A 14832-nucleotide genomic window follows, 5' to 3' on the forward strand; every position below is an offset into this window, starting at 1 on the left:
CATAATTGTACAATTTTTATTGTGCCATTTAGCTTTTTTGCCGCTTTTTTTTTTTTTTTTTTTTTTTTTTTTTTTTTTTGGCTTCCTCTGTATACAAATCGCTTGATTGGTTGGGAAAAAAAAAAATTCTCAAACAAACGCAAATGCTAATCTTTTGTAAAATGGAAAAAAAAAAAAAAGAGCAACGAAGCAAATGTGTAACTGTTTCGTTCATTTTCTAAAATATATTTTCAGAAAATATTTTTAAAACACGAAATTGTACTTATTAGACAAAAACGAAACAGAACAATGGCACAAAACGCGTTGCGCTGTTTTTTTTTTTTTTTTTTTCTTGTTTGACCTGGGTCAACTTATTGTTCTTTGCTGATGGCTAAAATGAAAGGGGTAACATAACACGTTAGGTGCTTGCGCTCTTTTTGAAGGGCGTTTCTTTGTCCTGCTTTGGTTCGCTTTGATTTGCTATACTATTTTTTTTTTACTTTCTTTATTTTATTTTTATTCCCCTCCTGCGTGGCATATACGCCCCTCAAGTATCACCCGTTCGCCTGGACACCCTTGCCGGAAAATGTCTACATATGCACACCGCTTTGGTGGAAAGTGTCATTTGCTCTCAATTTAGTGAAACGGATCGAACGAAAATTTGCCTCCTTTGGCAACATCGCTTGGGGGGATAACTGTGAAAAGAGCTCACGCGTATGGGGACATATCAAGGTGAACATACGCCAACCTAGACATACTCGAAAGTGCCCCCCTCAGCCGCAGCGCGAGAAACGACACCCTACACAAGTGTCCTCCAATTTTGGCTGAAAAATGAGAACACGTCGATCCATACTATAGACTGCACAAAAAAAAAAAAAAAAAAGGCATACAAATTGATGGCATGTCAAAAGGTCATCTGCTCTTTCGCGTTAAATAACCATGCGTTCCATTTTGTGGCAACTGTGAAAATTACGAAAGCGAAGGGGGGGGAAAATTTCCGTCTTCTTTTTCCTCGCTGCGTCCACAACAACGATGATGCATTTCCCCATATTCCACTTCATTTAGCTAATTCCCAAACACACGTTAGTGTTTACGCACGTGTGCCTAAATGCACAAGTTACTTTTTTTGTTTTTTTTATATGATCATCTCGCCCCTTTTTCACGCATCATCCGTTGTCGGCTCAGTTACGTACAAAAAAATTTGGACATTTTCCCCCCTATTTGGAGTCACCTTTCTGTGTAGTCCCCGCCCCCCAAAAGGAGATACATATGGTTAAATTATTTTATTTTATTTGACTTCATTTCATCCCAGTTGGCTCCCTTCTAAAAAAACCAACAAAGACATTTTGAAAACCTCTCCAAGGAGAAAAAAAGTGCCGTTGGGCGGACTTCTACCACGCCTGTTGTGTGGTATGTATTTAATACTTCCATTTTAATCTTTGCGAAATTTTACTTTCAAAGGAGTTGTGCAGTTTTTTTTCTCCCTTATTAAAATTTGTGAACATAATTTTCTCCTAGTTCTGTTCCCGCTTCACTTCATGGTGCGTTGAAAATTGTGACGGCCTTGTTTTTCACTCCACGGCGTGGTCCCGCAAAAAATGGGTCACGTCGTTCTGAGGGAACCCTTGTAATAACCTTTTAGCCATTTCACATTACTTTCTCAACTCAGCTTCTCTTACACCTGGTTGGTGCATATCTGATGCTTCTCCCATTCCAGCGGTGCGCTTAGGCAGAGTGGAAAATTTCCCGAACCGACAAAGGCGCAAACACTCGCATTACCCAACGTTGCGTACATTTTTTGCCCTGTTCTAAATTTTTATCGCGTCAACAAGGCCCAACTTCTACTGCTTGCACGAAAAAAAAAAAAAAAAAAAAAAAAAAGTCAGAATTAACCCTCGCGGAGTTTAAAAGGATGCCCCTCGGCAACAGTGAAGAGGTTATAACGGCTGTGAAGTCACCACTGTGGTGAACAAACCACAAAGGGGAGCATCCATAACTGCCGTTTTTTTTGTTAGCAGTTGTCAAATTTTTTTTTCTAAATAGGGCTACTATTTTTGTCCTCTCCCACCCATAAGAGAACGAATTGGGGGAAGGATCACAATGGTGCTGAACGGTCCGCTCAACGGGCTGGTAAATGCGCCGCTAACCGAATTGCTTCAAAAGTGGGAGGCCAAAAGGATAAACTTATGCAACGTATGTCTCTGCCTCCACCACTTGAAAAAAAATATACTCTTAAAATGGGGAGACAGAAGGGACTTTCTATTAAGCAGCATCAATGAGGAGACGATTACGAAAGTGGTAGAACTACTGGACGTGAACCAAAGCGGAACTGTTGCAAGCAGCACAAAAGATAAGTATTTCTTTCTAGCATTTGTAACGTTCGTCTTTAACACGGAAAATGAACTCTTAAGGAGAAGCTGCGATATGGCCAAAGAGGTAGAGGAAAATTACTGCAAGATTTACAATCAAGATACCGGAGGTGGAAAAAAAAACAAAGGCAAAAGAACTGATGAGGAATCACAACTAAAGGGGACACTACAAAAAACTATGGAGGATGATAAGAAGCACTTGTTGGAGAAACAGTTAGGGCATGACCAAGTGGAAAAGGCAAAGGACCAATCACTACACCCCAATAACGTGTTCGACCAGTTTGATGTACTCATAAAAAGGACAGTCGATCTGGAGGTAAACCACACACAAGGGGAAGTGAACAAATTGCTAAGTTGTAAAATTTACGTATTTTACGTTTTCTTAAAATTCATATTTGTCCTTACAAAGGACTGCCCCCAAATGAGCAAGTATTATTTGAAGCGTGTGAGGAATATCCTACAGATCCTGATGACCATACAGTTGGGATTCCTGCAACAGAATGAATATCTTGTTCACCTTGCAAACGTCACCCTGCTCCTCATTGTACATACAAATATTCCCGCCGTGAAAGATTGCGAAAGAGAATTCTTAAATTTTTTAATTATGCAGTTAAACAGGAAGAAGTACTCTCTACAAACAATTGAACAAATATTAGCTACCTATTTAAACAAAAAAAAAAATATCAATTTAAATGACGAAATTTATAAAAAGTTACAAAATTATTCCAATGATAATATCAACTTATTTTTAACATATGGGAAAAAAGAAAACTTGTTTTTTTTCTTCAACCTTTTGTGTCTTTTTAATAGTTTACTCCATAACAGGGTTAGCAACTCAAATGAGCATATTCATTTTGTAAAGCCTGTAGAATGCGTTAACATAAATGTAAGCATTAAGGACATGCTGGGCCACGTACAGAAAGTGCTCAACTACTTGGGGACCTTGTGTAGGGGTTATTTGGCCAACAAAACAAAAGTGGACGTATCTCTCAACGGGGGAGGGACATACGTCTATTGTAAGGATGAATCACCACAGGAAGAATTTACCATTGAAGAGATCCTAAAAGGGAAGCATCCACACGACTTTCTCCACGGAGAGTTCCCCAACCGGGAGAAAAATAAACAGCTACCCAACCTCTTTACCTACATAATTGACAACGTGTTCTCCTTTTTTCGGGGCCTCATAAAAGAACAAGACGCAGAATCGATAAGCATGAACGTAAAGCACTTGGTGGATTTTTTAAAAATATTCTTCATGCACAATAACGAGTCTGATTTATTTTTAATAAATTTTGTTGGAACAAATTTTTGTACTTACTTTAAAGAATTGCTGGAGAAGTGCCCGTCTGCTTTAGACGAATTGGTCAGCTATGTTATGTGCCTCTTTAGGGTTGTAAAGATGTTGACCCAAAATACGCTTCACACAGCGGCAGCGGGAAAATTAATGAACATTCTGCGCAGAATACGGGAAGTTGAGGGGGGTGCAAGTTGCTCAAATGGAGAAAGTAACCAAAGCGGGAAAAAAGGAATCTTCCTCGAGGAAAGTATCATCCACAGATTATACAACAACGCTGTTCACACCCTCTACGTTTTCCTCAAAAATGTAGAAACCTACTCAAATGAACAGATGAAAGAAAAGATTTTTATCCAATACGAGCACTTCCTATTTTGCATCCTTGATAACGAGACGAATGCCAACCTTGATCTGATTTTTCGAAACAGCTCTTCCCTCTACGTAACGTTAAAGTTGTTTTTAATTTTGCTCAAGCTTCACAAATTTGACTTTGAAAATGTACATAACTTATTTTTTAAGTTGATCAAATTGGAGAAGGAACTCCCCACAGCCAGTCAACAAGGACCCTCCCTTTTTTATAAAAATGCCCTACACAGTAATGCAGCGTTAGTACAAAAAATTAAGACATTCATTTTAGCCAATTTGGATTTAATTGCGCGCGGGACGGGGGAGACCAAAGTGGAAAAGGTGAAGCGTCTAGAAAGGTTGGCAAAGTCAGACGTGTTAGAACGGGCCGATATTTTGTCCCAGTTTGAGCGCCCCATCAAAGGGAGCAATGTTTGGGGGAAGCTACAAACAGACCTCAAAGACAGTCAACACTATGCGCAAGTACACGACCAGATGAATACCCCCTACAACGGAAAGGGAAAAAACAAAAGGGTGCTCGAAAAGATCAAACGGCAAGGGGAAACCAACGAAATATGGGAAAACGCACATGCGGAAGATACGTCGTCGAGTGGCATCACCACGGATGAACATTTTGAAGAGGAAAGGACGCAGCGGCCAACAAAAAACAACTCCTTCATCAATCAAACGGAAAAATTTAAGATAAAAAAAAAAAAAAAAAAAAAAATTAAGCGTGCGGAACAGGAAGACACCGCTTCCAATGTGCAGCCTGAGATGGCGAATTCGAGTTTGAAAAAAGCGTGGCGTTCAGAGTTGGCCAACGTGGATGAGGAAAGAGTTGACACAGGGGAGGGGGATGACGACGCTGCGAGCGATACGGCAAACGCATCCCGCCAGGATTACACCGTTGAGGGGACAAGCAAAAAAAACAAAAAAATGCTGCAAAGCGGGAAGCATGACGAGCAACAGGACGAGACGCTCGAAACAAATCGCAGCAGCCACGCGGAGGGCGGGCCCGCAAATTTAAAAGAGCTAGCAGATAACGTAAAAATGGTGTCGTCGTCCGATGCCATGAATTCCCTGCAGTTCATGAAGCAGTCCATCCTAAATGACTTATAAAAAAAAAAAAAAAAAAAAGTGCCACTTGGGCGCAGCGTGCAGGCAGTTCTACGTGCTGCGTGGCTTGCACATGCACACATCAGGGAGGTTCGTATTTTCCCCTACTGGTGTTGTGCCATTCCCGCCCCTGCATGTTTTTTCCCCTTTTTTGTCCACATTATACGGTTCTCCCCTCAGAGGGTATACAAAAAGTAGTAACACGAATTGTAGAGAATCAAACCATCGTCCCTTCTCTGACGACGGGACATTTTTTTGTTCCTCCTTTTTTCAAATTTATTTAAAATTTTGCAAAGCATTTTATTTACAGCAATGTTTGCATGCAACTGATTTGTGTGCATCATATTCTGCAGCAGTGTCTTGTTTAGCGAAATTCTTTTTTTTACATACGCCGTGAGGAATCCCTTTTTATTCACACCAGTGGTGTTCATGTTTTCTGTTGAAATTAGATCGCCTCGATCGTCCAGGTCGTCACGATGGTCCCAGTTGTTGTAGTGACCCATGTGCACATTGTCATCCTGGGCACCTTGGTTTTGCCTGGCATAATAATTATAAATTTTGTTAACATGTTTTAGGTAATTTTTCCTTTTTGCTATCTTCTGCACATCGTGTTGGTGCTCATAAGCGCGAACAGCGCTAACGTCGAGGAGCCGTTGTTTCTTCTTCGCTTTTTTCCTCCTTTCCTTTCTAAGTCTGTTTTTTTTTATTTTTTTTCTTCTAACTTTGGCAGCTTTGTTGCCTCGCTCTGAATACCTTCGCCTTAGTGCTTCACCTCGTCGTCTTGAGTGCACCTTTTTGGGGTGTGCCCTGAACCGCTTCCAACCCCGCTTACGACGCGGTGCAGCAGTAATGAAGGCGGCAGAACCCCGACCAAGGACAGTCATTATGGACAAGAGCAGTGGCAAATGGTAATCGGCATGCTGAATGACAAAGTCCATTAAGTTCTTTAAGTAGCTGCATGTAGCTGCATTATCCAACACAAGGACATTGTCCATATGTTTGAAAATCCTGTACAAGGATCCTTGTATAAGAGTATAAATGTGAAAGAAAAAAAAGTTGAACAGCTCATTTAACTCGGTCTCTTCTGGCGAAACTGGCAACCCGCACGTCGTCTTGCACTTCGTGTTCCAGTACCCATTCTTATGGTAAAAATATTTCTTAAAAAATATTCCCAAAAAGGTAGGCGTGTAGGCTAAAAAGAACTTCAGGTGAATATTTAAAGGCATTAAATAAATCAAATAATAGGATACGTAAATATGCATATACGTACATTTACTGTGAGTCAATAATTTACTTAAAATATAAATTAAATAATAATCTATATTAATAATTTCGTTGTTGTTTTTTTTCCTCAGCATGCAACAAAAGTTTATCATTATATCACATGCCTTTCTTTTTACTAACAAAATGAGGTAAATATTTTTTAATTTCAAATCATGTTCATATAAAATAACATGGAGTAGCATCTTCAGAATTTGTAGGCAGTAAAAATGTGTATCTATATTTTTATTTTTTATAATTCCGTCCACTAATATTAACAACATCAGAGATGCGTACATATTGTTGAAGGCCAAGTTATGGTCCAATTCGTTGAAGAGGAAGAAAAAGATATTTGAAAGAATTTTGTTAATCTCCTTTGACGTTGTGAATATGTGTAAAATGTTGTTGTAGTCGAAAAAATTCACTCGGTAATTTATTATGTCTTTTATAATTTCTAAAATGTATTTTGAAAGAATGGCGTATTCCTTGTTTATGGGGTAAAATTTGGGCAATAGGAATATGTTGCCCCGCTGGTGATCCAAGTGGCTATCTCCGTGTCTGCCTCCTAATCTCCCCCCTTTCGCATACTCCCGGTAGCTGTGGAAACCCCGTCCCTTCTTGTCTACCCTGTACAACATCTCGTAGCACTGATAGTCGAAATGAACCGGGGCGCTTTTCCTCTGTTCATTATTCCCCCCTGCGCCACTAGCGTAGTAGTAATCCCCCCCAACGTTGGAACTTTGCCCGTTCTTTTTATTATCCTTCTTCCTCTTCTTACAACGGTTTTGTATAAACAACCAAAAAATGGTCATGTTGGCCTCGACCGGGAGCACATTCTGCATATCGCTCAACAAAAAATTTTGAATATTTTTTATTTTTTTTCTATTTTTTTGCAAATGCAATTTGTAGTGTAGCAGGTTGTTGTCTTCTTCACCGCTCTGGTCCTTCCCAACATCGCCATTCCTTACGTTAGCACTCTCTACTGCTCCAATAACTTCATCGTGCTTCTGTTCACCCCCGAGCCCTTCCCCCAAGGGGGGGCCTTCTTTCACACTTCTCAGTGGGTGCCCGTTACCGATATCTTCGCTTCCCAATTTCTTTGCGCGTTCTGTAAGCAGGTCACTCGCGCTGTGGTCATCACCTTTTCCCTGCTTACCATCATGAAGAGCAGCACTGCGCTGGGCATCACCGCCCGCAGGAAACTTATGTTCATCTTGCCCATCGTTCACACTGTGGGCCCTCTGACTACTTCCACTCTCTGCAGCCTCTTTCGCAGAGTTCCTCTCCGCCTCGTCATTTTCGACAGAGACATTCACCTCGGGGTCGTCCTTACTGGACGGATCATCGGGGAGACTAAAGGATTCCTTTGCAGCGTCTCTCCGATCCTGCTCATCCTCTTCATTTTCCCTTTGGGCACCCAACCAATCGTTTACCCCACTGTGAAGCATTTCGTCCATGTCCCCACTGGAACATTTTGCTTTCGCCTTATGGCCACTTCCATGGATGCCAAGCTCTCCGTTGTCCTCTACACCACTTTCGCCACTTTGCCCCGGATCCACATTATGGCTCCTTTTATCCTTCCCTCTTCCCCCATCGGCGAATTCCCTATAACAATTGGTTCTCCTACTTTGCTGAGTTTGAAACTCCTTGAATATTTTGGCAGCGCTGAGGTTGAAATTATTCCGCCTCTTCTTTCTCCTGCCTTTCTGGAAATAGCCCCTTTTTCTTTTCTTTTTTTTCATTTTATTTTTCACATTCTTAAAGCCCTTATTAGGCGCTAACCTCCACCTGACTCTTCCATATTTCATCCCCCCCTGTTGGGAATACAAATCGGGATGCAAGCTAACCTGATATTTGTATGGAACTGTTACATTCAAGTAATAACAAGAGTTGGTGAAGTCGTTAAGATTTAAAAATCGGCTAATACAGTACCTTTTTCTCTTTTGGTAAAATTTGTTGGCTTCCTCAATTATCTGTCTTACACGCAATTCAATTATGTTTGATATTTGCAGAAAGCTCGAGTCATTTTCGACTATAATTTGGTGGTTAATAATTTTGTTCAGGTGTCCCACATTTTTAATGAAGTCTTTGCTGATGAAGCAATCGCTGCGATCTTGTGGGGCACTTTTCTTTGTCTGTTTTTTGCTTCGTCCTTCTTCACCTGGATCTTCACTTGGTACAATTTTTCCATCAGCATGTCCACCCTTTTGTCCCTCACTCATCTTTTTCTTTGTCGCGGCGACTTCCCGCTGGTCATTCTCCGCCAGCAAGTTGTGTCCCCCCGCGAGTGGCATGTGGCTGTGCCGTGCTACTGGCACATTATTCACTTCGTCCTCCTCCTCTTCGTCTCCATCATCGTCATCATCCTGTTCTTCCTCATCATCGTCATCCTCCTCATCGTCTTCATCCTCGTCATCTTCATCATCTTCCTCGTCGAAGATGCTCCTGTCGTTCCCATCACTCCCATCGTTGACGTCGTCGTCATCCCCCTGTTCCTGGAACAGTTCGGCAATTCCAAAGAGGGCCTCCTCGAGATCCTCCTCTGTGAGGGATCTTTTTTTCTTTTTTTTTTTAGTCCCCCTTTCTTTTATATCATTTTCAAACGACATATTGATAACAGGGTTGACGCACGTCCTCACTAAACATAGCCTCCCCAGGGGTGAAGGAAATCACGAGCTGGGGAGGAAATTTTACCAACTGGCAGGCGCGCGCGCGGGGACAACACGTTGCCAAGCATCACACAAAACAAAAAAAAAAAGAGGCAAAGAAGCAAACACTCACTTGAACACTCCGTCCGTAAGCGCAGAATGAACTTTGCCAACTATACCGTGTACAATAATATATATACACATAAAACGGGAAGGCATAAAAATGCATTTGCATTTGCCTCCCTTCAATTCGTACGGTATGCCGTACTTTTTACATTCCTGCTGTTCAGCAGCTTTTACAAAAAAAAAAAAAGAAAAAAAAGGGAGCAGCAACTTTGTAAGTAAATCACCTTTTCCTATAGTGTTATTTCTTCTCATGGTACCTTTTTTTTTTTTTTTTTTTTTCCATGTTCATTTCGCTGTCATTTTAGGAGGTTCCTCCTCACTGCAAACACCTTTGCCCCTATTTTTCTGGAGAAAAACTAAAGAAAGGGAATGCACAAAAAAAGGAAAATTGAAAAAAATGATAAAAATAGCCCCCTTCCGCGTGTATCATGCAATATATGCTCTTAAACATTTCCCTTTAGGACTGCTTCCTCCCTGAACAAAATTATATCGTTACCCGTATCAGCTATATGATAATAAAACACGACGCGGGTTTTGTGAGGCCCAGTTGCTAGGTGAAATAACAACAGCACCCGTTGTTGCGCATTCCCAACATGCAGTAACAGCGGCATCGCCATTTAGAAATTCCCCTCACAAACGTTCGCAAGTACAGGTGTGCTAATGAACCGCCAAACTGGTACTCTACCCCCCTACGCTGAGGAACTTTAACAATTTCGAAAAAAGAAAAAAAAAAAAAAAAAAGAAAACGCTGCTTCCATATGTGCAGAACACGCGAGACAATTTTTTCCCCTTTATTATGTCCCCCGTTCCGTTTCTCCGTAACTTTCATTTTTAATTAGTCACCTTCTAATTTCCATTTTGTGACCTTAAGGGAAACGTTATTAAAGGCTGTGGGGGCCATGCATAGGCGCACACCTGTAGGAGTTTACACACTGCTCACGCAGCTGTCAGGAGGATAAGCGTCTACGCGACGAAGGTTTTAATTTTTGAAAAGTCTATTCAACAAAGTGAACATGGTTCAAAGTCGTTGGGTGTGATTACACACCATACGTGGAATGCCCCTCCGCGGGGAAAAACATACACAACAGCTAATTAGTACAGGCTGCACAAACAAAAAAAGGTTTTCCATTAACATGGGCACAATTCTGCTCGACCTGTCGTTCAATCGCTTAACGCTCCCCGGTGCCTCAAGGTCTTCATAACCCCGACCTTTCTCCGTAGCCAGTATTTCCCGAACTCCCACTTGGGTTCCGTCTGCAGGATTTTTTAGAACGGGTCCAAAAAAAAGGGGGAAGGGGGGGACATGCATATTTATTGCTCCAACAAAAAGTCTCATGGAGGGGAAGGGCCTGTAGTGGTGTCCCCCTTTTTTCACAGATGAACTTATCCCCAAATGGTCGCCTGATTCATTGCCATTTACACACACAAAAAACAAGGGGGCTACGTTTTTTTTTTTTTTTCTTTTTACTTCTAAATTGGAGTCCGTCATGAGTTCTTGTTTCTTCTCGTCTGGGTTGATTAAAAAGGTTGCGCACGTGTAGGTGTGATGAGATGTTTGCACACGTAGGCAGGGCGGGATGAAAGTACGTTGCTGCGATTTACCTGCCATGGACATTTTATAGTGATAAGATGTCAACCTGAGTAAGTAAGGCACTCGTCCCATTTGTTCGCCCTGAGCGGGGACACAACACAAGGGGGGGGGGGGGGAATATAGGTATGTTACAAATACTATCAGGTGGGCGATGCAAATAAACGGGGCGCCATGGTTCATGTACAGACATAGATTATATGTACTGAGAGAACTTTCTGCTTCTTCGCTTTTTCCTCCACACAGCTTAGCTACCTCGAACAGAGATACCAATTGCCCTTCCGGGCTGCACAGCTTCTTCAAAAAGGAACAAACATAAACTGGATATCTGCTTTTTTCATATTTCTCATTTCTGATCTGGTCAGCTAAAAAATAAAACTTCCACTCCAGCCTGGGCACGTGTCCCCACCACAGGATGGGACCTATCTCATTTAAGTCGCCTAAAACGGAAAAAAAAAAATTAACAACACATGCATAACTATGCGTAAAGGTTGTATAGACGCCTGCACAACGAGTACAGAAAAAATATGAAAAAAACGGGAGGCATGATGCACCAGTTGTCCCTCCTACGATTGCTCAATATAAACACATTTAAGAGGCATCTCCCGAATAAAGTTCGTGAATTATTACCCTCTCCCTTACCTGCCTTATAACAAAAATTAAAGGACTTCCATTTGTATCTCTTCCCAATCTTGTGCAGCTTCTCAATGATTATTTCTTCTCTGTGTGTGCGTGTGTATGTTAGCATGGCTGTTCGTGGAGGAGTCAGAGTAAAGGGGAAAGGAAAGAACGAAGGTGGAACACATGTACAAAAAAATTCAACATAAGTATATATCAACACGTGAGAAGGGGGTGACTTGAAAAAAAAAAAAAAAAAAAAAACGCCCAACATGGCTACATGATATAGAAAAGGTCGAACATGGGATAATAATCCCAAGTCCACTCTCCACTCTCCACTCTCCACTCTCCAAAGTACCATACGAATTGCAAATGTTCAGAGGGCAGAGTTCATAAAAAAGGTAGTAGCAAAGGTGAAAGCACTTTAAATCGTCAATGTTCCATTGTCTGAACAGCAACAGGAGGTAAAAAAAAACAAAAAAAAAAACAGAAAATGTTGTTCATGCAGGTGCAAAATCGGGTGGTCATTTTTTTCTTTCCTTTTTTTAAGTGTACTCGACAAAGGGAACGAGGTTTATAAGGACGATTAACTGAAAAAAAAAAAGGGGGGCGCAAAGGGATATATGCAGGTGGGTAAAATGTATGCAAATGTGGGAGCGAGACGACAATTGGACAATCAGAATAACGTCACGGAGAATGTCCCATCTCAACGGAGCATTACGGCGTAGAAGAGAAGAATGACGAGTTTGACGCAGCCGACGAGCAAAAAGGTCACGGTGTTGATGGGCGCGCCATTCTGCAAAGAGGAAAGAGAAATGAAACAAATGAGTAAACGTACACGGGTAAGTACCAATACAGTGCGCCACACATCACGCACTGCACGCTTCTCTGCGACACATAAGCGCGCTATATCGCCACGACCCAATCATGTTACTTGGTGCAGGGCGGGGATCTCCCTCGGATGGAACAACAAATTTAAAATCGAATCGTCAAGGCAGGACAAAAATAAAATTAGACACAAGTACGAAAAAAAAATATAATTGCAGATGATATAGCAAGTTATGTGAATGGCTGCAAAAGGGACAAGGGGGCGGGGGGAAAAAAAAAACTTGTGGACACGTCAAGTGGAGTTCAGCGCTACACCGTTGTGTGATTTCTGGCAGGCACATCGTTAGGCTGTGCAAAAGGTTCGACACGCTGTCATGCTCACGACCACATATATCGCCTGGACACAATAATGGTAACTCCTTTTTTGTATTATCCTTCTAGTTGCACTTACTCACAAAGAGAATAAAAAAAATTAGCCTTAAAATTGAGGAACAGAATATGAGCCAGGAGAATAAAAGCTAAAAAAAAGGGCGGAAATTAAAATAATTTCAATAATCACAATAATGGCTATAAGGACAAAAGTGGAAATGCCGCTCTACTCACCTCCGATGTTAAGACCAGGAAACAAATAATCTTTTTGTTAAATGTACAATTGGCGATATCTGCAGTGGAGGGGAAGGAACACGCGCGCTTATGAATGTCTTGATGAGCAATTCGATTAAGCAGTGAAGCGGGTACCTACACGTGCCCTGCATATTTTGTGCGCCTGTACGTCTGCGAATTTTGCACCGTTTTGTTAGAATTACGTGAAAGTATCGAGGGGGCTGGTTGACACAAAAATAAATTTTGGCAGGCCTCCAGGTGCAGCCACTGGGGGCTGTTGTTAACTGGTGAAAAAACAAAAAATATATATATATGTATATATATATAGAATAACACTCCATTGCTCCCCACATCAACTGGCTCATCCTTCGCGCGCACACTTTTCATTACCAAGCTTATGCACAGCAGAGCCGAACAAAATTTTGAACGCGACTAATCGTAAGGCGCATATCACCAGCGTGTTGGAATGCCTCAAGTGATGGCTATCAGACAGGCATAAAAATATTAGGAGAAATCCCAATTCGTTCATGAGCAAATCGCTGCAGGGGGATGGAAGTGGTGGAATTTAGCGACAGAGGGGGGGTACACATGTGGGTACATAAATAGGTATATATACACTGTGCCGAAGTAGACATCACACAATGTGAGTAATGTGTAATCACGAGTTCTTCTCCCCCTCTTTATGTAATATGTTGTGTTCGCTTTTTTCCCCTCCTTTTTTTGGAGTACCACTGGAAAACCATAAAATCCCGCATCCCAATTTTGAAGCACAAGTGAAGTATGAATAGGGACACAAAAAAAAAAGAAGAAAAAGTTATCCTGACGAAATCGTTGTGGACACGGTCTTGAATTAAAAAGTTGGCAATCGATAGGAACACCCCAACTTTGCAAAATGTCTTCACCTGGCATGGGGCGGAAATGTAGTGGTTTGGGGTTGCACGTTGCGTGTGTGCATTTAGACGCTCCCTCGGCTGATCACTTCGCTCATCGCTTGCCCCAGCTTACCCTTATCCGCCGTTTGATCACGAACTTCCAAAAGTGGTACACACAGCGGACCACATGGTGCACGAGGAAAAAGTCAATGCTTCGGAGTTTTCTCTTAACCTCCCTCAGAAAATTGTCTACAGGAAGAATGCCATTCTGCAATCCTATCAGCAATTCGACCTGCACGGGGGTGGATAAAAAAAAAGGTCGCTTCTTTTATTGGAGCATTTTGGGGGATAAGCAAAAGTAGGCACCTCTTCCAATACGCCGTCTTTTTTTTTTTTTTTTTTGTTTCTGAGGAGGACGCTTTTCACAGAAGTATGGACCCATCAGTGGGGGGGTTTATCCGCATTCATGATCAAATGCAGAGGGATCCACTCACCTGGTTGTTTAACGAAAAAAAAGATACCAAGTACAGGACGTTCGAGTAGGTCAAAATGAGACGTGACGTTCTTAGGTGCAAATACTTATCAAAACTATTTACGGTGGACAAAAAAAAGATGTAAAAAATAAAGCAGGTTATAAGGACGCAGTTTTTTTTCTTTAGCTTCAACGTGTCCGATTCGTTTTTTTCATTGTTCTTGTGGCCCATACTACTGCGACTGTTAGAAGCATCCATTATTTTGTGGTATATGCGGAGCGCGACCTGTTCATCCTAGCTGGCCTCAGCAGCAGATGCGCGCGCCTGTGCATGAGTGTATCGTGTGGACATATGTATGGGAACAAGTGTACGTGTGGCTTCTTCCCTGCGCGGCGTTTGCATCTCTCTCCTTTGAATGATTTGGCTCCTTTTTTTCCACTTTATTTTTTTTTTTCCTTAGCTGGCCATTATTGGATGCCTGCCGCCCTTACACATTGTCACTTTGAAGGCCGAGATTGCTCCTCAAATGAGCCTCAATTGTGATCAAGGATTACCCTTTTTATTTACAATTTTTTTTTTTTTTATAAATTTAGTTAAAGCAAACAAATGTGTTAAGTTTGCTACGGGGAGGATTCATTTTAATGTTAAGAGGACCCTCCCGGGTTGGGGTGTATACAAACTGGTCACTCAATTTTATGTGTACAAAAAAAAAA

The 14832-nt window shown here is 41.6% G+C and overlaps 3 protein-coding genes across 3 annotated transcripts; 1 reads left to right on the forward strand and 2 right to left on the reverse strand.

Moving 5' to 3' along the window:
- Positions 1-2079: 2079 nt before the first annotated feature.
- On the forward strand, positions 2080-5106 carry AK88_00762 (uncharacterized protein; the record flags this gene model as incomplete). Its single annotated transcript, XM_012478406.1, has 1 exon — positions 2080-5106. The coding sequence occupies one exon, from the start codon at positions 2080-2082 to the stop codon at positions 5104-5106; it is 3027 nt and encodes a 1008-aa protein (XP_012333829.1).
- A 173-nt stretch (positions 5107-5279) lies between these two features.
- AK88_00763 (uncharacterized protein) lies at positions 5280-8972 on the reverse strand (the record flags this gene model as incomplete). Its single annotated transcript, XM_012478407.1, has 1 exon — positions 5280-8972. The coding sequence occupies one exon, from the start codon at positions 8970-8972 to the stop codon at positions 5280-5282; it is 3693 nt and encodes a 1230-aa protein (XP_012333830.1).
- Positions 8973-10298: 1326 nt separating this feature from the next.
- AK88_00764 (uncharacterized protein) lies at positions 10299-14377 on the reverse strand (the record flags this gene model as incomplete). The annotated part of the gene is made up of 16 exons (XM_012478408.1): positions 10299-10391; positions 10606-10646; positions 10740-10809; positions 10981-11165; positions 11368-11475; positions 11702-11790; positions 11899-11933; positions 12065-12139; positions 12278-12414; positions 12623-12689; positions 12775-12833; positions 12978-13058; positions 13165-13313; positions 13504-13676; positions 13780-13938; positions 14141-14377. The coding sequence occupies 16 exons, from the start codon at positions 14375-14377 to the stop codon at positions 10299-10301; spliced, it is 1758 nt and encodes a 585-aa protein (XP_012333831.1).
- Positions 14378-14832: the final 455 nt, after the last annotated feature.

This window comes from Plasmodium fragile, assembly GCF_000956335.1.
Source record: "Plasmodium fragile strain nilgiri unplaced genomic scaffold supercont1.6, whole genome shotgun sequence".
Classification (NCBI taxonomy): Eukaryota; Apicomplexa; class Aconoidasida; order Haemosporida; family Plasmodiidae; genus Plasmodium; species Plasmodium fragile.